Here is a 27,307-nt window from a genome sequence, read left to right as displayed (position 1 = left end):
TGTGAGACCCGTGCCTGACCACACTGTTGTTGGGAGGATGCGTCATATGGACTAAACCCCTCCAGAAAACAACTCAACGTGTTTATTAGATTCTAACCGAGGTTTTAAAAGGACAGCAAGTTTATCCTCTGGATAATAAAGACATGTAGAATCCTAAAATGGGCTTTTGTCTTGCAAACACATGATGCTTTATCAAACAGTTAAATCTAATGGAATCAATGGTCAAAGAAATACTCTATAAGGTTTTCGGTCTCTCGGTATTAATAAAAGTCCTCTTCTTTAATCGCACAGCGTCTGTCCGCTGTTTCACCACATTGTCTTTTGACGGATTCTACATTTGTGTTCATTCGACTGAACAGAGACCACCCTGGAAGACCCTGACGCATCATATGACCTTGAATGGGCAATTAAGTCTTTGCTGGAACAACGTTTGAAACGCCTTTCGAAACCCCAGCGTTGAAAGAGCAAGTTACTTCCTCTGAGCGTGTCGTAGCCAGTTATATTTATTCCCCTTCGGCAACACATTTTCTTCTTTTACTCGTTTTTTTTTGTGCGCGTAAAGAATAGGGTGATGTATATGAAAGAATTGAAGTCTTTTCATCGACTCCATTACAATCAATTGTCTTCATTAATGACCGTTATCAGCAGCGTTCCAGTGTTTGTCCTGTTAGTTTTTAAATGCGCATATGTATGTGTAATTGGGATGCGAGAAGAGAAGGAGCTGTTAAAAAGGCGTCAGCTTTGATGCCTTCAGCCTGTAGCTTCAATGGTGTACATTGTCTTACCTGAACGTTTATTAGGCTTCATCCTGTGAACTAAACAACTTTATGCTGAGTACCAGCCCATGATAAGAGGTAGCCAGAGTGTCTTTCATCTTGATAAATTGTTACTGGGTGCTCCACAACAATACGATACATAGATCAGACGACGGAATTATAAACCCATTAGTACATAATGTCATTGTTTATTTTGTGTTCATGCGCATATCAATCACAAAACTTATGACCAAACACTTGAAAACCATGCCGTTTGCATAAGCTGCTGTATATATCTTCCAAAGTGATTTATTCCACTTCTGCTCCCTACTACGTGGAGATCATAAGGGCAAAATCTATTTTGCGCGTACGCACACTAAATAAAAGCACATGAAAATCCCAAATTCTTCAATTCTCGCTTTTATTTGGGATAACTAACACTTTAATCTGAAATCACAGGGTGCTTTCTTGTTATCAATATCATGTTTTGTTGCAGATCGGAGCTCCCGGTACCGTTTTCCCATGAACAGTCGAGTGATCACTCCATTACCCTACAACAGCGCGACTACACAACTAGACTCGGCGGACAAATTTGCGAGTCCTTTTTTTCCATTCGCGCTGTGAAAAAATGCTTCCAGTCTGCGGTCCAGTTTTCAGAGTTTCAGGACTAGACACTAAGGTGCAATTTGCTCCTGATGAACAAGTCTACAACCTGCTGAAACGCGAACAGCTCTTCCATGCGCAGAGGCGCACTGGAGGACGAGGCAGGGGTACTCGTGAGTCAGGCGCAGCCAACAGTGGCTGGCTCTGGTGATTTGATATAACATTATTACATGCGCTCTGTAAGGGGAGGCGCGTCAGGAGGCTGGTGAAGTATATTCTCCTGCTCACAGGGCATTCGCCTTCATTCACCAGACTGCTTAAGACTTTACCGGACAGCTGGAATTTATCTCAATTAAAACGGGGATGAAATTCAGAAGAAGCAGCAAAAACGCGTCTGGATGACAAGCTTGGGGGATCTTATAAAAGGAAACGTTCAATGTGAAGATTGTCTTTTCAAATGATCAGATTTGATCATAATTTCATTTATTCGACTTTAAAGTTGAGCTCTTTGACACTGTATTTTTCATAGAAGTGTTTTTTTTTCTTTTAAGATACTACAACGATTGTCTTTTCTAGCTTTTTTTAAAAAAATATTGGTTTGATGAAAAGAAGCATGCTGATCCACTGTCTGGTCAAATATTACTAAAGACAGAGATTTCGGAGGAGAGGAACCGTACAATACCAGATGTGAAATAAACATCTTCACACACACGTTACTTTCTCTGAGGGATGGTACTGAATTTCCTAAACTCAGGAGCAACTGTTCAGCTCCTACTGAATACATTTTTCTTTTTTGGGGGAAAATCTAAATTGAAGGGAAATGAGGAACACAGTTTACTGTTTGTTCGCCTGCTCTTTATACCTGCTGTCTGCTATTGCTGAGGTAAGTAACTTCGTATAGCTGCAGTGCTCATTTGGTTCTGAAAACTGTACGGCATTATTAATGAAGTCATTGCAACGTTGTAGACGTTGCTAACAGCTGTTTATTTCCTGCAGATACCTGTTACGCGAGATGAGATGGTTTATACTTAAGTATATAAGTGAAACAGTTCAGCCCTTAGGTAATTCAACTAATGCGCTTTTGGCCCACCTATTATATAAATCTGAACGCCAGTATATATTATTTTTTTAACGAATGAAACATGCAACGTGTGGAAGGCATATCGATCTTTACAACTTGAATTTCGGAGCCAGTTAAGTATATATACATCACACATTCACTTTCTCTTTTATGCAGGGGTGGCTATTAACGCAATTTTGGTCGTTTGTTTCCATGCCCCATTGTAAAAGGTCGTTTGTATGATTTTGGCACCGTAAACCATAGATTTACGCAAACGAGGCCTTCCAAATAAAGTGCTATCAAAACCACAGAAAAAGTCGATAGCAAATGAAGACTTTTTTAAAGTAAAGGGCTTTGCCGTGCTGTTTTCATTATGGACCTGTCGTTCCAAAGCATTTAGTGCTATTAGGCTGGCGTTTCAGATATTTTTTGTGCCAATTTGAACAAATACGTCTTTTGTCGTTTTTTAAAATATTTTTAAGCATAGCACCCCAACTTGTGCCTCGAATACTACTTTTGAACTTCATTTTTTTTCACTCGAGCGTTGTAATGACTTTAATTTCTCCCTCGCAAGCGCAAGTGGGTGAGCAAATGCCCAACTTTCTTGTCGCCTCCAGAGAAGGATGCTACAGCTTTGCAGATCAATAATGAAAACAAAGCGCTGTTTCGGGGAAACGTGAGAAAGGAATGACCGTGGCAATTTTGCACTGTGAATATAGCTGTACTTTTCTCTAATCTCTGTTTTCGTTTTGTTTGCCCCAAGGAGGTAGAGATACCCCAGGAGCTTATTGAAAGACTGTCTCGCAGTGAAATTCGCTCCATTAGCGATCTCCAGCGCCTCCTTGAGCTTGACTCCGTAGGTAAATTCTGCTTCTTGTTTTTTTTCCCCCTTCTCTGAACTTTGCTTTCTTTCTGGAAGATGAACGAATGGGGGTCTGCTGTGTGTTGTGCTAATGTGTTTATAAGTTACTTAACGGCGTAATAAACCAAAGAGCGCAGAGAAGGTCATAAGACACCCAGATTATCATTAGTGCATTCAGCACTTTAACAATTTGTTCATATGATCCTATTCTTTGTTTTACGTGTTAACATTAGCGGCTGCTAATTTATTTCTGTATTAAAAAAACACTTTCTCAGTTGAGTTTTGATCGTAGAGATGTTGCGTTGAGATATCAACTCCTGCTCAATTCTACAGACAGGTTTGCAGCAAGCTTCACTAGCACTTGCTAATAAATAATCGTTTTGTCTTGCAGTCTAAAGGCGCTCCCTGCACTTCGTTCCAATCACTCACATGACTGTTGTTGGTGTGACGGCTTTTTGTAGGGACCAGGGAACTTAATTAGCTCCAATTAACGTTCAGCTGTGAAGCAGGGGGGGAATCCTCACGCGTAAATGCTTTACGGAGTATGCGAAGTTTTCAAGACCTCCCTTCAATTATTGCTCCGTGCAAAAAACGTATTTGAAAAAGTATAAGAATAAAAGACTTTTGTGTGGAACGTCACTGTGGTATTTAATAGCATAAATTCCTTAAACAGTTGTCACCACAATAATCTTATTTTTACGGCATGGAGGGAAATATGCCGTCTTGTAAAATGAGTACAGAACACCAAGGGCAGTCTGAGTCTTGGACGTGATCCATGTCGGAGTGCTTTTTTTCAAACGATAGATTATGTTTCAGAGTCGCTGCTCAAGATGTTTGCATTCACATGAACCTATATTTACACAGGCTCTCGCCATATATCATTGAGGGTTTCCTACATTTTGGTGTCAGGAATGGCACGTCAAGAAACCATTTAATACGACTGCCGAATGAAGCCCCTTGATATCATTAAGACAAAACCACCGCCAGTGATTTCACGTGGCCGTAGATTAAGAGAAAGTGCCCCATACCTGTTTAAATGCAAATTTAAGTGTCAAATAACCGAGGAGTGTGTGTGTGTAACTTAGTTGTAAAATATTGCATGATTTTTTACTAAATTTTCAGTTAATTTAGCACGATAGGGAGATCATGTTCTGCATGAGTGATCTGTTTACATTGTACGTAGAATGGATTTCTTTTCGATTCCTGCTTCCGCGTTATGAATATTGCAGTTGCAGTGTTTTAAAGCTTTTTTTTTTTTGCGTGTTCCATTGAATAGCATCCGGGGTTGAAATTGAATGAGGGTGGGGTATACTAGGTAACACAACTTGCTGAAATTGTTAGACATACACAGTATGAATGTAAAACACCAGAAATGTCACTTTCCACGGGCTTCTACAAACCAATTGGTTAAACGCTTGACCCACTTGGCCCCTTATGTAGGATACTGTTACTTTGAAGTGTCTATTTACATGAACTGGCGTATGTAAATCAACAGAAAAACAAGGGTTTATTTAAAAGGTCTGTCTCGACAACAGTATTCTTATTTAAAAATGTTTTATTCATTAAGAACTAGCAGTGTAATGTAGCTTCAAAGATCCGAATTCTAAAGAGCCTTAAGCAACTCTGGAGTTATATTTTCTTTCTGATTATTTTCCACAAACGCTAATAGCCATGTTATTAGCCTATAGCATGACATCATTGTACCTGTAGTGTAACTTTATTGTTCTGCATCATATCACATAGAACTAAGGACGATTTAAAGGACAGCTTTGTTGCCCACTGCTCACATAACATGAAAAGAGGTGTTATAAATTAAAATGCCACTGTCAAAGTAGATTAATCTGCTCTAGGACATTTGTTCCATACTTATTATTAGTGATGCATACAAATATCAGGACACAGATTGCATCCATCTTTTCCATTTAAAAGCATTAATAACTGTTTCAGCCACTTTTGTTATAAAAGGACAGAATAGAAAACTTAAAAAGCTGAACAGGTTATTGAGCAAGATCTTCACTGTAGTCTAAGTGCCATTCTGTGTCAGGCTTAATTGCACAGTCATCTTTTGGGCAGTATAGCACAGCTTCAAGTGGGGGTCAGTTTGTGTATTTTCCTGTAATAATTATGAGAATTAGTGACAGTGATATGTTTGAGAAATTACTGAGTGTAGAATGAGAAATGACAGGATAATAAATAACTTATTTTCAATCAAATATGATCATTATTGTCCTTTCTTTCTGCCCAGATCCTGGCAGTCACCTTTGGTTCCTGTAATTCTGTTTGTGGGTAGATTTAGTTGTGGTTAAAATACTCTTAGTGGCTGTATGACACATATATTTGTTTGTAACACATTTTAATATTGTAACAGGAGAGAGGTATATCAGCGTCAGTTTGCAATAAGCGTAGAGCATTCTGAGAACCATATTACTGCTTAGATATTTACAATGATTAGAGTACTCTGCTTTGCCATGGTTAAAGCCATCATTTTGATGATCTCCCACATATTTTTAGAAATTCAAAGGTTCACCAGGTTTCTTTATCCAATAAAGAATGAGAATCTCCCCCAATATAAATCTTACCTTTCATTGCATATGAATTCAGGTGGCTCCACTGTAAATAACCCAAGGCTATCAATTCTGATGAGTGAGTTGTTTCACAGAATCTGTGATACTTGGCCAAACACACCTAGCAATCAACATGTTCAAGCACAGTTTTCTCATTAGGTATATTGTTTATGAATTACATTCTAGAGGTGTCCCAAAGGGATATGCACAGTGCATATCTAGATGTTTAAGTTGGGGAATGTACTGTATGTGTATATTTGTATAATATGGGAATGAATATCAATTAGCTCTTGAAATTTTGCAATGCCGAGGGGCATTTAACCATCTAAAGAGTCTTCTAGTTCCACCTTTGAGGCCTCATTATATCGTTCTGAGAAATTGGGAAAATATCAAAGCAGTTGACATATCCTTTACATTTAAGGTTGTTTTTCCTTGGTTATTTAACTAATTTGGCATGTCATGTTTTCCTTCCCCCTTTAGTGGAATTACTTGTCCTTTATATACTTTACTAACTCAGCACTCAGCAATGTTTATTTACGTAAGGGAGAAAGTCCTGTAGAACTCTTAATGAAATCAGTAGCTGACAGCCAATGGATGGGTATTGGTAAATTTCCCAAAGTAACGGTTAGTCAGCTAGACTCTTTTGTTAACTCTCAAACTCTCATGCCCTGCCAGTCTCTTGTATCGAACAAAGACTGAAACTGTTATTTCACATCTCTTGTTTCTGGCTACCCTGAGCTTTTCGCAGAGGAAAGGAAACCCCCCCCCCCAAAAAAAAAGACTCCCAAAAGAGTTCTCCGGTTGTCTGCATTCCCTTAAGTGACAAGTCCTGTCTCCGCGGTGCCACACACATGTTATTTTAATGGTAAGGTTTCAGGCATGTGAAAAGGTTAGGGAGTGGAAGTTCTCATGCTGGGTGTTCTCTGGAAGTGACCCAGGCTATTAAACGCAGGTTCACAAATCTTGGCACCTGTCATTCTGCATATCTTTGACAGGAAGGCTGCTCCGCTTTCCTACGCTCCTGTCCGTTTTCTGCAAGTGCTGTGGAGTTACAAGAAAGACAAGCTCTACTCAAAAGAGGGGGACGGGTTACACGTCATGGGCAAACAACTTGATCTGAACATTTAAGGGTAGACTGAGCAACAGTGTCAGACTGAACAATACCTTTCTTCACAGTCGCTGCTAGGAAAATATTTGGACAAGAACCAGGCACCTTAGAAATGCTTTATGTGGAAGACACACAGGAAAGCTCATATTCAGACTATAAATCTCGAGATGGAACTAATAGGGATGTGACCTGTTCTGAACACCAGTTGTATCTGTTTGTGTTGCCTTTGCAAGTTTTGGGGGTTGATGTCCGTGCAGAAGTCAGGCCCGTGTTCATTAATAAAAAGGTACATTAGTGTTACATGGGGATGTTCACTGTAACTGGAGTCTAATCCTTGTAACACTACAATCATAATAGAAGCCATAAGCTATGGGTACGCATTGGTCAGGTTAAAATGAAACATTTGTACTGCTTCTCTGTTGCTCTGTAGTTTGAGTCTGAACAGCGTCCATAAGTGAAATACATAAATGAATGTTCCTTATCAATGTAACCATTCCAGAAGGCAGTGTATTCCTCAACATCACACACCGAAAGTATTAAACCTGAGTCACTCTAATGTGATGCAAAATAAGCACTTTTGCCGAGTAAGAATTGATATCAAGTCATTTGTTTTTCATGCTGGAAGCAGAAGAATTGTTCTTCAAGGATAGGCACATACATTTAAATACACATAGATTTAAATGAACATCATAGTGCCCTGGTCTTCTTTTAAACAAATGTTAATTTGCAGAAATCACAGGGTAGTTGTATTCTACAAGCTTTAATGAATCACCTTTCATAATCCCATGTCTAGACTGAATATTTTCAACTGCATCCTTATTTTAATGGATTCAGTTTGTATTTCATTTTGTAGAAGTCATCTTTTTATAGAATGTCTGTTTCCAGTTGTGTTTACGCTTTTTTACACTAAATTAAATTGTCTTCTTTTGCCTGAATTGTAGTTTTTCACTTTTAAGTGCATTTAAAACAGAATCTGAATCACATAAAACATTAACTTTTTCCACCTAACAATATATTTTTCTGTTTTATATGGCAGGGAAAGCAGCATAATGCATTTAATAAATTGTTAAATATAATTATGGAGGCAAACCACTAATGAGCTACCTACTTTATGCTCAATAATTACCTGTCAAACCAGTTTGCACTCAAATCTTTTTTGGAGTTGATAGGAGTTGGATCTAATTCAGCTCTCTCATCTCTTCACATTTCCTAAATGTGTTGATTGTACTGTTGATCCTTCTGATGTCAGAAGGGATGTTTCATCGATTTCATTTGCAGAAGCTTCAAGCAGTCATTTAAAATGCCCTGATGCCATTTCTCATTGGCTGCACAGTGGGATCTTCTTGTAGGACTGTGCTGGTCATTCCTGCAAAAAAGTATGGATCTACGGTGCAAGAATGTAATGAGAAACGAAAAGCAAGGACAGAAAACAATGCTTTGTAAATCTAGTCATTTGCAAAAATACATATACCAACTGGAATATTCTTTAATACACAGTATTAAATACATAGGATGTCCTCCCTTGGTCTGTATTGATTGGGTTTTTTTCTTCCATAGCTTTGAATTAATTGCTGTTAGAATATGTTCTGTGAAGTCTGACTCTTTTCTCTGATGTCTGCCATTGTGCGGGCACTCACTTGTGAGGCTTCCTGGCAGTCTCAGCTTCCTTCAGATCCACCCATTATAGTTCAGCAGACCTCGGGTCAGGTGGTTGGAATTGTCAGCCTAGTCTTTTGATCCTTTTCCTGTTTAGCCGTTCAGATGCTGACTTGGCTGTCTGCTTTGGATCGCTGTATGTTCCTTATTTTGTACGGCCTAAGTAGCAGAGCAAATAGTTTTGTCATGGTAGCAGTGCAGCTCATCAACTGCAGAGAAGCAAACTCCGGAATTCAGAACTTGAGGAGTCTGGACATAATTTCTGCATTGTATGTAACGGCCGAGTGCAAACTGAATTCTCCAGATTTTATCACCATCATTTCGGAACATGATATGACTATATACCTCTGCTGCATACTGCTCATTCACTGTTCATCTTGCATCCCCTAAAATGTTTTGTTTCTCACAATGTGAAAGGGAGCAAAGCTAGTGGCAAAATCTACCCAAATTATCAGCTACAAACATGTCACATCATACAGACTGACTGACAGATGTTTAAATATAAGGTAAAATCAGGAGGCAGAGAAAAAACAAAACAAAAACCGAGACGAGTGCCGTTTTGGCTAAATTTGAAAGTAAAAGTTTGACATTTTACATTGAATGAATATTGTGATTTTTTTTTGTCATTTCTTTTTTTTTGGTTACTTCAGGGAGTGAGAATGAAATTATTCCAGAATCCAAAGAGAGATCACACAAGGATTATTCTGCAAGCCATGCCGATTTGAAGAACTCACAGACATTAGTTAGAAGGAAGCGAAGCATCGGTAAGGAATGGTCTATATCCGTAAACAAATTATTGTAGCTTTTAATTTTTCTCCTTTTAGAGCAATTGAAAAATCATTCCATAGCGGCCAAATCAGATTTTCTTCTAAAGAGGTGACAGTGACTAAACATACTGTAAAAACATTTCTTTGCATTTATTTCAAATTACAGTCTCCCACTCTCCTTTTTGAAATTGTATACAGTTGTATGGGCTTGTAGACAACTTGTAGAGAGCCCCCCCTGCACCTTCTAATGAAAATGTATTTACAGACATTAGTGGGACAAACTCAGGCTTCAGGTAGCTTCTTTTTAGCTGTGAACTCTGAGATTTCTGTGCACATGACAGGAAAAAAAAAATATATGTATCCCCGAGCTAGGAAATTCCTTACATTCATCTTCAAGACACAGCTTGTTAAGGACTAAACTAGATTACCGGTACCTTCTGTAATGCTGTACTTGGGAACAGGCATGAAAGTACATCGGATCTAGAGACCAAGTGAAATTGAGTGACATCAATTTGTTGTTGCTGACCGGTAGTGGTCCGTTTTGGTGTGGTGAACCTGAACAAGTGGGATTCAGCAAATCCTCAGGACATTTATTGCTTGTCACAGTGGATAAATATAGACTGCCAGGGTATTTATAACAGAGCACCGGTAGAGGGGACAGAATTTACTACAAGGGACCAAACTGGCTGTTACTGGGGCGCATTTCCTGTGTGCAGAAAGAAAGATCGGCCAGACTGCCTTTCACCCAGAAGTTCCTGTTTGTTCTTTCTGAGAACTTCTATGAACCTAAATGCCAAGTCCTTTATAGTTTTCGGTTTTGTGTTCTGTGTAGGACGGTCTCTACCTTCCTTTAGGCCAATTTGATGAAGGATGTTTTGTGATAATAATGGAAGGAATATTGTTAGCTCCCTGCTCATGTATTATCTGCTGCCTAAGGGAAACCTTGAATTTAGCTGCTGCTTCTTAAGAGCACTATTTCATATATCTGTCTTTCATATTAAAACATAGGTTTCTCTGTTTCTAGCTCACTATTCTCATAAAGTAGTATAATACATTAAAAATATTTATTTTTTCCAGTCATGACAAAGTATGTTGAGGACTGAATTTTAAATATGGTAATAAGCCTGTGAATTGTTTGTGGAACATCCCAATAATTTAAATATTGAACATGGTTCATATTGGCATGGTTATCTAATCCTTAAAATTACTAAAGCATCATTAATGTCAATAAAACTTGATTTTGTTACCCATCAAATAAGTCCTAGAAAGGGTCTGCTGCCTGTTTTACTAGACATTGTATTGTTAAATAATATAATCCTGAGAAATTAAGACGATTGTGCAGATGAGGTCCTCTTTTACCTTCGCTTCGTCTATTATGTAATATTCGGCAGCAGGTTTTTTTTTTTATCCAGTTCTTTGAATTTAAATGGAAAACAATGACAAAAACTAGACAAACTGCACAGCTACCTCTGTGCTTCGTTGGAACTCGCTTTGTGAAACATGGTGATTTGACATGGCAACAAGTCTTTTACAGTTCCAAAGAAGTGCTGTGTATTTCTCTATCAGCAAGATTTTTTTATATATATATACTGGCTGACACCCAGGAATACAGCACCATACCCTTAGGGCTGTTCATATCATGGTCAGAAAGTACACATACTGTATGAGCTCTTAATGAGCCTTTGTCGATGCAAAAAAACCTGAATCGCAGTGCACAATGCCTTTTGATTTTTCATGCAACAAAACAGGAAGGTATTTACACTAAGAAATGCCTTTCTTATCAATATTGAAAACCCACAAAGCACACTCTTCTTAATGCAGTGCACGTGACTGACCACCACCTTCTCCTACTCCACTTTTAGAGGAAGCCGTCCCAGCGGTGTGCAAAACCCGGACAGTCATCTACGAGATCCCGCGCAGCCAGATCGATCCCACCTCCGCCAACTTCCTGATATGGCCGCCCTGCGTGGAGGTGAAGCGCTGCACGGGCTGCTGCAACACCAACAACATGAAATGCCACGCGGCGCGGAGGCATCACAGGACGGTGAAGGTGAGGAAAGGCCGGGCCGGGGCTGCCCCCTGCGCTGGAACGCCCCACACACGTGCCTCTGCCCGGGCCCGAGCCCAGGCGGACTCCGAGGGGCAGAAAGTGAGACCGCTGCAGTCGCCAGGGCAGCAGCTGCCGGGTGGCGCTGGGACATATTAGTTCTGCTTTGATGCAGCTGTCGTTCAGTGGCTCCCCTCCATTTCAGAATCCCCTTTTCTGTCATTATTTTTCAATACTCCAGATCACTTTCTCAGCTTTTCAGTCTTTCCATTGCCCCACACGGACCAGTTGGCTGCCGTTTTCTTGGGGGGGTTGCTCGTGATTTACAGTCTACTGTGCTGTGGCGTTCAAACACCACCAACGACTGGGGGAGAAGAAGACACAACGTTATTCTTTGGAACACCTCAAAATGACAACTCAGCACTCGGAAAAATGGTCAAAAGTGTCCAGATCAGTGGGCCTTGATCACTAAAAGGTTCCAATTCAATCAGACATGTCTTATCCAAAGGCTGGGGGATAGGCGTTTCAGCACCATGTTCATTAATCACAGTAAGTTCATTAACCATGTGTTACACACATTACAATTAAGATTATGGGTTCATTAGAATCTGGTAATTTGTAAAATGCTTACAATTCCAATGATGTGGAAAGATAGCACTAATGAGGGTAATGATTATGCCCAAAGATTATGTCGGAAAGAATTCACTACACTTTGTAGCCATAAGACATGCTTTGATTTGTGCACTATGCATTATTATTATTAAAGTTGGGAGGAAGCAGAAAGATTCAGAGCCCAAGGCGAGGAGTCAGAGGAGGACATTCTTAATACAGGAGCAGATTGAGCACGGATATAGCTCTGGCTCTGTTTGGAGTCTTCTCATTTTAAGGCTTTCCAGTCTTTTTTAAGATGTGAAGGTTCTCCCGATTCACTAACATTATGGAGAAGAGCTGCATAGTACTTCTTTCAGGCTAATGGCCTTCATGGAACATTCCTGCGGCAGCAAATGTTTGTACCTCTTCTTTTAAAATACAGAACATTTCACAGCACCTTCAATTTGCTAATTGTCAATAAGTACAAAATAAGTAAGCTTTCTTGACACATCTTCAATCTGTACTCCTTCTGTTATTGTCTGTGGTTCCTACGTGTGGTGTAAATTCCTTAAGAAGTACCTTATTTTCACCCTGCCCTTGTCTTCTTGATCATTGGAGATCTCGTGGCACGTTTTTAACAGCAGTGTTTTGCTGAAATTCTAAACTGGTCCTTTTCAAGATTTAATCGCCTGTTGTGGAGAAACTGTAGTTTTTGTGTTATTCTCAGGCTCTCTTAAGTGATCTGTTTGGTCATGCGCCAGTGAGACATTACCTTTTGTCATGCAGTACTTCACAGGACCAGGCAAGGGAGACACTAGAGATGCAGACTGATAACTCTTAACAGTTTAACTGCAAGAAATGTCTGAGCAGGCTGAAATGGGATGGATCCCCGTGATAATTCTAGGAAAAGCATTGTTATGTTTGAAAAGCTCCCAGTTTGGGATTTTTCCCCGAATCTGCCCCCTCCTCCTTGGGCTTTCCTTTTTCTGGCAGCCAGTTGTATTTCAAAGACAATGCAAAGACAGGTCAGCTAGGACAAGCCGTTCTTTGTAGGTCTTGTTTTTGAGGCTGGCCCTGGCCGTCATAAACTGAATCATAGGACGATCAGATCATAGCTCGATCTGATTCATTTTCGACTGCCCGGTCTTCCTTTGATATAATGAATTGTTTTAAGAGTTCAATGGAAGCTTTTAACCGTCTGTGCAAGGGATCTGAATGCCATTATTCAGTAGACCATGCAGAGGAAAAGCTAGGCGGGCCCATAACTGGTGGTTTATGTGGGTTATTCTCGGAATGTAGTTACATATTGGTGTTTTTGTGTCTCTCTGATGACATGATCTTTGATATAATAAGGTCCCTTCAGGAGATTAAGTATTAATAGAGCCTGCTTTCCACTGAGGTCAAGGCATTTCATATATGAAGGAGAAAAGCTTTATTCTGAAAGGTCAGGGCCTGATGTGGTAGACATAGCATTTGGTTAAGACACTCAAGATATTTGTTTAAAGAACATTAATTCCATGCCAAGTTCTGATTCTGAAGGGGTCAGTGTTTTAGATTTTTTCAAAGATAAAAACATTAGCCCGGTTCTTACACTTTTTATACAAGGAAATAAATATATTTTTTTCTCAATTTTTAAAGTAATATTTTGTGGATGTACAGTAGACAGCATTTGTCAGTTTTCATTTTATTGACCTAAAACCATGTCTGTGTAAGCCAGACATCTACCAGAAATGATCGCTCTAGGGAACATTACACTGAAGCCGGTGTACAAGGCCATAGTATGCTATGCAGATAAGTATTTCTCAAAGGGAACATTAGCAGGGCGTGTAACACAATTCTCAAGAATTTGCTTAATAGCTTTCAGAAAACTTTTAGATAATTCAGCACAAATTGTTTTGGGAAATAATTAAATACATGACTAATACAGCAGAAGGCTTCTTCTGCATCAATTGGAAAATGGCTCTCTTTGCTCTGCCAAGGGGTCGCTCACCACAAGACTACAGCTATCTCACCCTGTCATTGTACGTCATCGGATACATTAGAACACGTTCCTGCAAGATGATGAGCTTCCCCTTATTCCCATTAAGGTCCATCCTCTCTTTCAATCCAGGAGTCACTTATCGGAGCACTTTGGCCCCAAGGGTCGGCCGCTAACCCTGTTCCTCCCTCCATCACTCCTCAGTGGAACCGTTCCGTTTCTTCAACATTTCTGGCTGATTTACGTTCCGGGGTTTCCATTTGATGTACGGCGGGTGACCTCGAAGGGAATAGGCAGTGTCTCATACCAGAGCAGTGTATCCTTTGGTGGATTACATCTAGTGTAACCTAAGGCGTGGCTGTAGGTCCCTGACCTTCCAGTTCTCAGTCTGGAGGGGCTGCCTCTCAGTGCCGCCGCTGTGTCCTACTCATGTAACCACATTTTCTCCATACTGCCACTCCCGCTACACTCTGTGTGCTATTTTCTTCTTTCTGTCTCTACGTTTACTGTCCTTAACTATTTTCCTGCGGCCTCCGACAGCCCTATTTCAAGCGCGAGTCAGTAAAATGAGCCAGTAATTGCTAATAGAAGGGACCTCGGAGTCTCTTCTGTGTTGTTAAATAATCCTGTAGACCTCTCTTTGTATACTTCTGAGGGTTGACATGGTGTTCTCAACTTTCCATGCTTTAATGAAAGGGTGAGAGGAGTACCTGGTAATAGTATATGATTATCCTCATGTGCTGAAGCGCTGAGACAGAATGCTACAGAAATATGTGAGCACTATAAAATGGAAAATACAAAAAAAAAAAACATATCTATTAGTTTGGAGCAGAAGCAAGGCCATTAATTACAGTGTCCCCGACAGTTGGTGTTTAAGGAGATGAAACAGCATGGATTTCATTATATCCCCCTTGTGCTTTGACTTGCCAAATGTGTTTTTAGTTTTTCAGATTTGCCTCTGTGCTACATTTAACCGCTTTTGCCCAGGGGAACGACAATATAAAAGTAGGATTATTGGGTTGTAAAAAAAGGTCTTGAAGTTTGATGGTCTTTATACTTTTAATATTCTGGCCACCATATCCAGCGTGTTTGATTCTAGCTGCTGAATTTGAATTTCCCAAAACTCACTCATATCTGCTAAGGGTACAGTAAATACTCTGAGGTTGCCCGATTATTTGATCGTTTGTATATTGTTTTCATCAAGAGGCATCCCAAAGCAAGAAACAGGTAGGTTAACACACCTTTGAACCAGAAGTGAAATTCATAACCCTAACATTTGAGTTCTCATTCATTTAATTCCTGTACGTTTTAGTAGGGAGCTGAGTCAGTAAACGCAGGCTGCAAAGAAACAAGTAAAGGTTCTTTCTATGCTGAAATGCACTGTTTCTTTTCTTTATCTTTCAGTGTGGAATGAACCTTTACTTGTCCCTTTGCATTTTATTCCTTTAGCTCACTCTACAGAAGGACTGGACAGCAGGGCTGAGGAGTTGTTCCGCCATTTCCACTGCAACACGAAAGTTGTATTAGCTGGATTATTAGCTGTTGATTCAAGTAGATCAACACTTGAATGGGAATTCAGATAAAATGGTTATCCTTCTTAGTGTACGGAACACCGAGAGTCTGAATAATTTAATTGCACAAAGTCAAATGTTGGTTTGACGTCTCAACTGAAAGGTGAAACCTTCTTCAACATAGCGTCCCCTTTTTATCATGAGGGATGGAAAGACACAGTTCACAGGGAACAGAGACACCTACTGGTTCAAGACCAATACTTAGCAACCCAGTTTTTCTCAGATGTATCCTCTCAGATGAATCATCAGGCCGAGATCTAATGAGATCAGGCATCAGTGCTAGTAGCTGTGGGGCAACATGGAGAGGATCCCACTGACCTTTAAGTGGTCACAGTTGCAGAATCTGTTCTGCTATGAAGTGTAAAGTGAATCCCAGACTACAGCAGTCCAATTTCTGTCAAAAAACAAACCATGGGAGGTGAATGTATTGAAGTATTTGATATGGATTAGGAGAATGAAAAACTGAACCATTTAACCGTTAACTGACTGAAGTCAAACCGTCTGTTACTTTGTAGTTTCTTTAGTCTTACTGCAGGATGCAGAATGGAGAGTATGAAGCTCTAGTATGTGTTGGCTGGTTAAAGAAAGGAATAGTCTAAGAAGCTGATTCTTCAGGTGGAAAATGTTACACAAAAGACTCTTTAAGTGTTGTAGAGCGCCATATCACTTTATTATATTTGTTACTACGCTTACACCATTAACGTGACTGCAGATCTGTAGGACTGGAAATATACTGGGTGTATTAAAATGAAAAGAGCTCTGTGATGTCTATATGTTTAATTTATGTTGTTGACATGTCCTGTGGGTTATGTTTTGACCAAGATCTGTTTTTGAATCTATGCCTGCAGCTGTTTCAGTATATTTAAAGTGACCTTGATCTTGTACCCACTATAGGACTTTTTTCCTCTCCTGGGTAACAGGCAACAAAGTCAACAACACATCACTAGAGATTATGAGACTTTTTTAAAACCCAAGCCACTTTCATAATTACAGATTACGGAGTGCATCGGCATCAGGAACTATGGATGTTCATTCTGACAGCATTTCTTGTTGTAAGAGTGGTCTATGGGAATTAATGTACATGGGACTTTTTGTTCTTGAAACGGGGTCTCTTTTTTATTACACATCATTTTAGAAGAGACGTTAAAGAATATCATGGTGTTTTTGGACACATTGCATTACGTATCTACTGTATAAATCCAGCCCCCCCCAATTATTTTTTAGAAAATTTTTTAAAGAAATTAAGCAAAATGACTTCAGCAGAGGTAAGGTAAGGAGCTTCTTTGCCTTGTAAGACAAAGCTGCCTATTTGAAATTACGCAGTCTTGGAGAAATTTGCAGGAGGCCAAGTGGGTTGGCGGAAGATTAATGGGAAGCTAGTTAATCAGAAACTAAAGTACACTCACCTGCACTGGAACTGTCAGAAATGAAGCAAAGGCAACCATTTTAAAATTGTATTAATAAATTAATTAAGAAATAAGTATTGAATATTTACAAAAGTTTCTTCATAAACGTATTGCAAGAATGACCATGTTGGCATATGTAAAGTTTCCTTTGATGATCCAAAACATTGCTTCATGAATCAGCATTTCAATATTTTCATATTAGAAAAATATTATCTTTATATACAACATAAAGTCTTCTGGAGTTCAAGTGGAGGTATTTTTTTGGAAAAATGTTTTCTGGTTCTAAAACCTTTTACTAGGAACACATCGTAATTCACTTTATAACAAAATATGTGCAATATGAAGATTACATTTGAAAAAGTAACTGTGTCATTATCTTCCAAGTCTTCCATTTTTATTTTTTATTAAGTGTTTTGTGCTTCTTTGAGGCAAGCTACGATAGGAGTATTTTTCAGTAAAGCTTTAAAACAGGCTTGGAAAGAAGTTGAGGGTGTCTGGTAGACTACATTTTTAATAGTTAATGGAACTCCTTTGAAATCTGATAGGGTGAAAAGAGAGAAGGAATCAATCTATGACCAGACATCGGTCTGAAAGCTGTGTTCTTCATAATGAGATTGCTGGATAGTAAAGGCAAAAGTATTATGTTTAAATAACCCATGAACATACTCTTCTCAGAAGTTTTTCATAGTAGTCATAGTTTACTTTGGGTACACAAGTTCAAATAAATGTACATATTTTTTAATTACAATTACATGTTCAGCACAGCTTTCATAACTTTTATCACTCACCGCACTAAATTGAAAACAAACCTGGTTTCATTTTTGTCTGGTGATTTTGTTCCCAAGAGGTTTGGGTCTTTAGTTTCGTTTCATCATTATGCTGTACGATGTGTAACAGACCTTTTGCAAATGTCCCATAGATATTTTGGCATCTTGTTGCTCATTTGCCCTTATCTATTATCTGTGCGTTTTGTCTTCCATTGACAGCATATTTACTGTAGTAGTATTTACATGGGGAATCCTCATTCATTTTCCACAGACACTGAGCTTTACAAACGAGTCACTTCGGGCCGCTTTCTGATTTTGTCAGTTAATGTAAACCTTAATTCCTTGAGGCATATCAGATATCATTTTATAACTGCTCCCAGATTCTTTCTCAGACTGAGGGTTCCAAGCCTTGAATTATAGCTTTCTGGTATAAATAGTACGGGCTGTATTCTGACTTTGAAGCTGCCCTGCTTATTTTTCGGGGTAAAAAAATAAAATGTTGCTTTCAAAGGACTGGAAGCCTTGTGCTGCGACAGAGACGAAGAGAAAAAAGCATATTGCTGTGACCTGCTACTGACCTCTGCAACAAAGCATTCTTGCATGTCAGAGGGCAGTTTTAAGCCTTTTTTGTATAAATCCGACATCCCTGAAAAATGTGTTATAGTCCACAGCTTCATGCATCTAAAGGACTTTTGTTTGCCATCCCAATGAGACCAGGCCCCACTCCGTGTTGACAAAGCGGGCCGGCCTTGTGATGTAATTTGTACAGCAGCTCTTGATCAAATGCGGTTTCTGGTGGTGGAAGTGGCAGACGTTTATCTGTTATACCCTGACTGAAGAAAAATGCCTTAATGCATTTTGAGCTTCATTACTGAGGGCACAGTGATCGGCAAACGGTTTGGCAAAAATAGGAGCACTTTCATATTTACTGTCCAAGGCTGTCAGGAGCGAACGGACCAAGCTGCTGCACTACGATTCTCTTCAGTGATTTCTTCTGACTTACACTGTGTGCTGTTTTCGCTGACCTACAGTTCGTGCAAAGCAGCAGTTTAATTCAAACACAGCCTGAGCCCATTTTGAACTCTGCTGCACACAAATGTGTCACTTGGCTTTGTTCACATAATAATAGTGCTGATAACACGTTACTCATACTCATAACCCAAATTATTTTGCCTATGTATATTATGCTGTGTGTTGCACGTTACAATATCCTTATTTGCCACGATTTTGGTCCCGGTTCAAGGTTTCTTTATATAACATAGTAACCCCTTAGCTGTTATTGCTGCGAGTCCAGACCTCAGAAAGCATATAGATTCCAGTGTGCACCTTTGACCTGTACCTTTCCGTAGTCTGTGAGGCCTGATAAGACTGCACACAAGCATAGGGCAGACACTATTGTGAACTATTTGCTGGTGGCATACTATTTCTTCTTTCCTTTTCCTTCTGTGAGCTGCTGAAAGACATTAGGGAACTATTAAACATTTTTTTTTTCCCTGATGATAAATTAAATAAGACTAAGCTGTTGTTCCAAAGACCAGTGGCAGGTTAGGAATTTAGGAAGCCGAGAGGAAACATAAGGACGCACAATGACCAACAGACATTGCGTGGGGAATAAATGAAAGTGAGCTGTAGATACACTGCCAAACGGGTTAGATGGGCTCATTGTGGTCTTGTCGTGTTTGTAACCTTTCCTTTGTACCCCTTTGTGCCAGTGTCTCTGAGCCCCTGCGTGTTTTTCAGATTGCAGCTCTACGGGGTGTGTTGTTTTGTTAAATACTTCAATGTTTTCTATACAGAATTACCTTCATCAAGCATGTCTTCCATATCTATTTTTATTCAAATGAAGAATTTCATGGCAAAATAAAAGAATTCAGGATGCACACGCCAAGCCACAATCCCATCGTGCTATGCGGACGGCAGCACTATCATCCTGTAGTTTGATCTCTTCAGATCGGGAGCCCTGATAAAATGGACCTGTCCAGTACTGGGATGGGAAACATCTAAGGAAAACCAGGTTGCTACCTACTGTAGACCAGTGGGTGGCTCTTTACTCTCTGGACAAGAGTGTCCAAACCATTACTCCAGTATAGTGACTAGGATTCCATGACACTGTTCCTCATAGTAGGGGTATTAACACCGAATTCCACTCTGACCTTGTGCAATCTGGACTGGTTGAAATTCCCCCTTAATTTAACTGGAGAAGTAGCTTATCTTTTCTCAACACCTCGTTTCAGCACCTGGTCTGCGGTATAGTGGGGCTACTGGCTCAAAGTCACTTCCACTAATCACTCGGGTGGGGGCTGCACTTCACTTGTGAAGTAAGACATAGGTCACCTCCTGAATATAAAGTGCAGTATAAGTATAAATAATTGCTATTTCTTTGAAATGTACTACCAATTCATGCAGATCTGACATCGAAAGAACATTTTATAAGTGACAATGGTAAAACAAAAGTGCCTTCTTGAACTAAATGGAGTCAGAGTCAGAGTGAGGAAGATGGTTTATAACTCGTACTCCTTGAAGAGGAATTTAGGAATTATAGCCAGTTTGTTTTCAACATGGTAGTCACATCACTAGATTGCTAAGTCTTTAAATTGGGCTGCTGCTGCGTTTGGCTTTTTAAGTAGTTTTATCCCAACTTGTTATAGCAGGGAACTATTTTTTCAAATGGAGGTGTTCAAATTCCTGTCTAAAATCAATATTGGCAGCACTAGAATTTCTCTTCCCTTCTTTGTGCACCGCTTTACACTGGACACCTTTGCATTGTTTTGCTGTTCACTCAGTATTTTCCCTTTTTAAATTGAGAAGCACAGTTCAGTTCAAGCCATGTTGTTTTAAGATAGCATAACAATATATAGACTTTAATTCTCATTTGTATGGGTTTTATATAATAACGTTAATGATGAAGGCAAAATGGATGGGATAGGTACATGTGATGGCTAATCCTAATGGCTGCTCACTTAAGGTTTACCTGATCACATTTATGAAGTTTCTTGTCAATGATAATTAAGGATTTCTAAATGAGGGTTTTGTTCTCTCCACAAGCTAAGCTCTATTAATAAAGTTGTCAAAGTTGTTGTAATTGTGAAAATACAGGTGGAGGCCTTAAATAAATTGTTGTGGCACTTTATACTGTACATTAAATTATATAGTATATTTTAAAATGAGTAGAAGGAGAAAGATCTCTTTAGCAAAGGAACGGACAGTGACTCACCACACCCCCCATACTAATGCAGTATCAGTACAATGATCTATGTGTATATAAACAGACATATTTGAAGCAGCATTCATTTTTAATATATTACTTATACATTATTTTGACTTTTGACCCTTCTTTGAACTTTTCTTTTATAGTTATGTTGGGGCCATTGAAATGAGAGATGATCTCTTACAACAGTGAGTGCATTCATCAGAGTGCAGTAAAGTGTCTTGCTAACCAATCCTAATTAAAAGATACCGCCTGTTAAGGATTTAAAACATTCTTCCTAATTTAAATACCTAGTCAGCTGTTCAGCAAGCTAGGTCATTCCTGGTGTAGACATTTTCCAACTGTTAATATTCTTCTTTTTTTTTGTACAGGTGGCCAAAGTTGAGTATGTCAGGAGAAGACCCAAATTAAAAGAGGTTCTTGTGAGATTAGAAGAGCATTTGGAATGTGTCTGTATACCACAGCATCATGTCACAGAGCACACAGAGGCAGAAACAGGTAATTCACCTTTTATTCTAGTTCTCATTTGTTGTCGGCTTTTTTTCCACTGGTATGTTCCAAACCACTGTCTTTACAGTTGTACGTGTTTATTAGCATTTCACAAATGTATCCCACATTATGTGTCTGACGATGCGTGGGGTGACTTTCTGAAGAAAGGGGTTTTCCTTAAGTTGCTGAAGCTCTTCTTCTAAGAGCAGTATTGCATTTGCAGTTCATCTCCAAAGCTTTAGTAAAATAAAGGTTATGTAACCCCTCAGGTAAAAAGGTCCAAAAACTTGTGAGTGGTTTCCAAACGTTTTGTTTTGACCCTTGGAGATCATTTGCAGTCACCTCAATATTTGGTATGGACAAACTATCCCATGCTGGGAGAGCAGAAGAAGGTTTAAAAATCAATACCTCATCAAGAAGCTTAACAACATTACATGTGTATAATTTACTACTGAGAAGGGTTGATGTGCAATGAAGCCCACATTTACATGTTTTTTTTTCCCTGTGCTTTTGCACAGAGTTTAAAAGAGGCCCCTTGGTAGTTGGGGCAGAGTCCTGCTTGGCTTTGCAGTGAGATATTTTCACAGCTCCTCCTATCTCAATGACCCTCCACCCCTGCGGGTGTCCCTTTGTAACCTTTGTATCTATGTTAAAGTAGTACATGTGGAATCTTTCATGCTTAGGAGCTGTTAGCCTCAATGTACTTAGTGCCTGGTACACTCTTCCACTGTTTGATAAGACTCTTGAATGCAGTTTTTGACACCTGTATTTTGCCTGCAGTAAAATATAGTTTCAGCCTTTTAGTGCTAACAGCTTTTCTATTGATAAGTGGTGCTTTTTTAACTCACTTTTTATAACAGCATTAAATGAATAAACAGAGACAAACAAGTTTTCTCACACTTATACTGAAGAATGGTGTCATATTTCAGTTTTAAAAGTGGCCTTTGCCTTTATTTTCAAGCTTGTGCGGTTTAAGGGCAGTGATTTCTACCCATATTGGGTTGAGATAACATAGGTTACAAGATGTTTAATTAAAATAATTTAATCTGGATTTAGTACAATCACTACTAAAAGTGGCCAAACTTGCATTCCTGCTGCTCAGTTCAGTTATAGGTGTCTTTTAGTATGTTACATGAAAACATTTATTATGGAATAACCATTACCATTCTTCAATCTTTCTTCTAGAAATTATACATAGAGAATCAAGTGGGATTACATAAAACATACAATACATATTAATGTGGAAATTTATACTGATACCATTTGTCTCCAATAAAGCAATCATAATGGAAAATATTAAAAATTATTAGACGTGGCAAATTTGTGACCCAATTTCACTGCTGAAAATGTAATCATAGATTAAATGTAATCTATGTATCTATGTAATCTATGTAATCTATTGTAAGTAATTTCACTGATGGAAATGTAATCATAGGTTGTTTGTTTTTCTTGTCACATTAAAAACACGTGTCACCCAAATCAGTGGCAGTGGCTTTTAGATCATAGCTCTACTGCCGTGCATGATGGCGTGAATTGAAATTGCTCCATTTTCGAACAAACAGGACTATTAAATTAGCTAATGAACCTTCTTATTGTATGTCAGTCTGATGTATATCATCAGCCAAAATGGTGACACCAGTTTCCAAAGGCTTCCTGCTGTTCAGGTGGTAGTTCTGGCGCATGATCGAAAGCTCTCCGATCTGATAAAAAAAGAGCTGCTGAACTGATAGTCATCCTAGGTATTTATAGCTTTCTATATTGAACTGAAATGCATTTCCTTGGGGCATTGTTTTAAACCAGCCCCGCCCCCTCTGTTTACAGGGCGAAGTAGGGCCACAGGTAAAAAATGGAAACGCCAAAAGCTAAAACACAACAAGGACTTATTGCCGACGTAAAAAAGCTAAAAGTCCCTTGGACCTGTGTGCAGTACAGGTAGGACTTCACAAGAAGGGCAATAAATCAAAAGCCAGTGCAAGCAATGAAAAAAATATAATCATCCGATAGCACTGCGCAGCCCTCTGAATGGTCCTGTGATTTTCGCTCTGCTCTCACTCTAAGGCTGCTTTGAGATCAGAGGTGGTGTGCTTTGGTGATCCTACCTGCTGGCAAATTCTTCTGAAGTTGTTGTTTTTTGTGTGTGTGTGTGTGTGCTTGTTAGCTTACTCCTTCTTTGGCCTCCTTGTTCGCTCCCTTCCTTCTCCGATTCGAAGAAGCTCAGGCTTAGAATCCTACCCATCCACCTCCAGCATCCGTTCATTGGAAAACGAGATTCCCACCTTCAGTGAATACCAAAGCAACACTCTTTATATAATCAGTGCCTAGAACTGATCTAAGGGATATAGGGCTTTGTTTTTTTCTTTTATCTTTCAGACAGCTTTTGCCAAAGGCATAGATTCTGATTGTTGCGGTTTGGAAGGTTGATTAAGCCACTCCTTGAATAAATTCGAATTGTTGTGAGACATTAAGCAGCAATGTGGCAGTCAGGGGCCGAGTATACTGGAACTTTAGTGTGTAAGACACCTGTGTAAGTGTAAAGCTGAGATTATCTTTCATTTTGGCGTCTTCTGCCGTTGTTATGATTCCATTCCCAAAACTCAGTACTTCAGAGAAAAAAAACCCTTTTCCCGAATGAGCTTCAACTTGTACAGAAAATCGTTTTTGGAACTTGCTGTTGGAAACTTTGCAGTGGATTTTGGGTACTTCCACAGGTTTCTGTAAATATAAATTTGTGATTAAATTGGTAAGAAAATCACTTTCTGTGGTCTTGCATGTGCACCTTTAAATTACTTCCACAGGATTACTACGTTACAAGTCTTTTTCCAGATTCAGAAAATGCTACTACTTTCCCATGCATTGATTTTTTTCTAGTAAATCAGAAAAACGTATTTTTCAATACACCATGAGGTTTATTTAGAAATGTTTTATTGCTTGTATTATAGTCTCTTATAAATGTATAGTGGAAATATTTTTTTCATTTCATTTTTTCATTTGATTTGTCCTTCTAATGATTTAGGAATCAATTGAAATCAAAAGCTGCATTATTTTGTGTTGTGTTGATGTAGTTGATGATAAGCGTTTAACATCAAACATTAAACTCTGTAGTTTAAGATTTCTGCCTTCTTAATGATAAAACAGTTTCATATTTTTGAAACGAAAGAATAGATTGTTTTTCTGAGACTCCCACAGCTGTTTTGGTCATCTGTGTACTCTACTTTTCTTTTTCCAGCAGATGTGAGGTGAAAATGACTAACCGAAGGATGACTGTAAAGGGGAGTGATGCAGTCTACTCTTCAAACACCCTAAAACAAACTGTCAAAGGTGCTTTCTCACAGTAACAGTTAATTGCTCCAAAATGTGAAACCGACAAATCAATATTATTAACAAACTGCTCGTCTCACGGACAAACAGCGGACGAACAGAACAGAGAACAATTTTTGTACTTGGAAAATGAAATAACTGAGTCAAAATGAAAAGAATAGTGGCACTCTGGGACTATACAACCATTTCCTTTCAGGAAAGAAGAACAGCACATTGTTGGAGCTGGATGAGAAGAGGAGAGGAATTTGAAGGGAATAAAGGAGAAACACTGGAGTAGTCAGAGGTGCTTGATGGCCAGAAACCTTGCTGCTTTCTAACAGACTTTAATGGACTTCACGCGTACGAAGCAGAGATGGATAAAAGCCATTTGGAATCTGCAGAGCTGCTGTGGGACATTCTCGTTGAGTGGTTTAAGTCTTTTCTTCATGGGAATCCTTAAACAGACAGCTGGTTTTGTTTCAGCATCAAGGATTTTCTTAAACAAAGCATTTCCTTTAACCTTTCCTAACCCTTTTTATTATTTGGAAGGACAACACGAACAATAAACCAGAAAGGTTGAGCGTCCAACCCTAGCGATTACTACCAGAAAATGCCATTTCACACTCTGTTCTTATGGCTGAACCACTTGCTCTGACGTTTCAACATCGACTCCGGCCTCTGTCTTCTCCCGAGGGTCCCTTGGCAGTTTTCTGTAGTGATATTGACTCTCCATCATTTCGGTTCTTGGCATTGTCTTGGTTTTTTGCTCATTCTTTTCCCAGTTACTCACACGTGCTTCTGAGCGACGTGTGAAAAACAAAGTCTGTTTTCTGACAAACTGCTTTGCTCGGCAGAATACCGACTACAAATATTTGAAAGATGGGGAAAAAGAAAATTCTTTATTTTTGGTAAATTGTTATGCTTACATGTATTCAACAGGATTTGTTATCTTGTCTTCAAATGGTTGTATTTTTATCTAAAAAAGAAATCCGTTTTTTTAAACATCCCAGTGAAATATTTAATATGCTCTTCTTTAACTTAATATTGCTTCAATTACACATTTCATTTACTGTCTTTTTGATTTGAGTTTAAAGTCTCAGAGTTAAATATGATGTAATAGAAAAAAAAACTAATTTCAAAACCTGGTCTGTTGACTCACGCTGGGGAAATGTTTTAACATTGTATGCAGGCTCATATCAAGTAAACAAACTATTACCATCACTTCTCTGGCTGATCATAAGCTTTGTTGTGTAAATTTAACATATTTTACAAATCAAAAGCAATAGCTCAGTTATTTAGGATTACAACCCTGCTCGGATAATTAAAAACCTTACATTACCTTCAATGACATCAGTATAGTGTAGTTCCCACTAAAAAGAGCAGAGGGCTGTATTCACAAACACATTTCAGTCTAAATAAGTGGAACACTTGGTCACAGAAAGATATTCCTCTAAAGCCTCTAAGGTGGCCAGTGGCGTATTACCGTCTTCCTTTTTATGGGAATAAAATTCACATGCTAATGAGTTTGAAGGAAGCCTCTCTGAGAAAAATAAAAGACGTGTCCACTGGGCAAACTGGGCACCACTGGTGTGGTGGTTCGCAGCAGGTCTAGTTGTCCTGGGAGGGCTGAAACCAGAGGGGAAACAGACCGTGTTGTTAGAATGTGATGTTTTACCCAATAGTCCTGCTGTTAAGTTATTTAAACTGAAACTGCTGCTTTCTTCTGTAGCTCAGTTCCTTAAAAGAATACATTGTAATCGGTGCTATATATATAAATATATATTATTTTTTTAAAGGAATTATTTGCAGCATCACTTTCCATAAAAAGCATAGTAGGCCTCTTTGCTGACAGCTGAAGTCTTCCCTGTTAAACACAAATGGCTCCAATCTGGGACCATTTCCATAATAAACTCAGTACATGTCCTGAGGTTTTCAGGCACCATGGAAGAAAAAATAATTTATATATTTATGGTTTCAGTATACATATTTCTGCTTCATTAAACTTTGTACAAAAAAATATTTCTTTTGTCTTTATCCTGCATTCAAAGAGTGATCTACTGTTTGGTGTTCTTTTGTGTTCTCTCGATGTTGATCTGTTTCACAAAACCTTTTTTTAAAATATTCTGTCCGTCTATGGCACTTTTGAATTTGTATTTCTTTAGTTCTGTGCTGCATTTGTTGAAAAGTAGCATCCGATTGGATGTGCTTGATTGGCATATCTGCTAAAAATGCAAGTGTGTACGAGGAGAAGGTGCTTCGAAAACTATTCTCTCTCTGTCAATGGAATTCGTGCTATACAGAGAAATAATTTAATGCATTTTCTGCAATTAGAAAAAAATATGGCATAACCATAATGTGCTTTTGTGCTAATTAATAGATTTCAACTTCTGACATATTTCCATTTAACATGTGTTAGATGTATCACAGCTATCACGCTTTTTGCCCACAGTACAGTAATGAATCATTTTTCCGCTGAAAAGGGGTGGTGCCCTCTGGTGGGAGAGCAAAAGGACTTGATTGGCAGGGTTTAAATCAGGAAAGAGCTTTACAAGTCCCAGCCAGTCACAATACACAGATT

The 27,307-nt window shown here is 38.9% G+C and overlaps 1 protein-coding gene across 5 annotated transcripts; it reads left to right on the top strand.

Moving 5' to 3' along the window:
• Nucleotides 1–1,611: 1,611 nt before the first annotated feature.
• On the top strand, nucleotides 1,612–26,748 carry LOC102685958 (platelet-derived growth factor subunit A). 5 transcript variants are annotated; one of them, XM_069180808.1, is made up of 7 exons: nucleotides 1,625–2,241; nucleotides 3,182–3,278; nucleotides 9,259–9,372; nucleotides 11,238–11,425; nucleotides 21,315–21,441; nucleotides 23,254–23,364; nucleotides 24,662–26,748. In XM_069180808.1, exons 1-6 carry the CDS (start codon nucleotides 2,179–2,181, stop codon nucleotides 23,325–23,327), a joined length of 663 nt encoding a protein of 220 aa, XP_069036909.1. In that variant the 5' UTR covers nucleotides 1,625–2,178; the 3' UTR covers nucleotides 23,328–23,364; nucleotides 24,662–26,748. The 5 variants fall into 5 exon arrangements, with proteins under 5 accessions (XP_069036910.1, XP_069036909.1, XP_015215290.1 ...); XM_015359804.2 differs by having other exon boundaries at nucleotides 24,659–26,748; XM_069180809.1 differs by lacking the exon at nucleotides 9,259–9,372 and having other exon boundaries at nucleotides 1,612–2,241; nucleotides 24,659–26,748.
• The last annotated feature ends 559 nt before the right edge of the window (nucleotides 26,749–27,307 follow it).

The sequence above is a fragment of the Lepisosteus oculatus genome, chromosome 19 (assembly GCF_040954835.1).
Source record: "Lepisosteus oculatus isolate fLepOcu1 chromosome 19, fLepOcu1.hap2, whole genome shotgun sequence".
In the NCBI taxonomy this organism is placed as follows: domain Eukaryota; kingdom Metazoa; phylum Chordata; class Actinopteri; order Semionotiformes; family Lepisosteidae; genus Lepisosteus; species Lepisosteus oculatus.
This window is presented reverse-complemented; position numbering and strand designations above follow the sequence as displayed.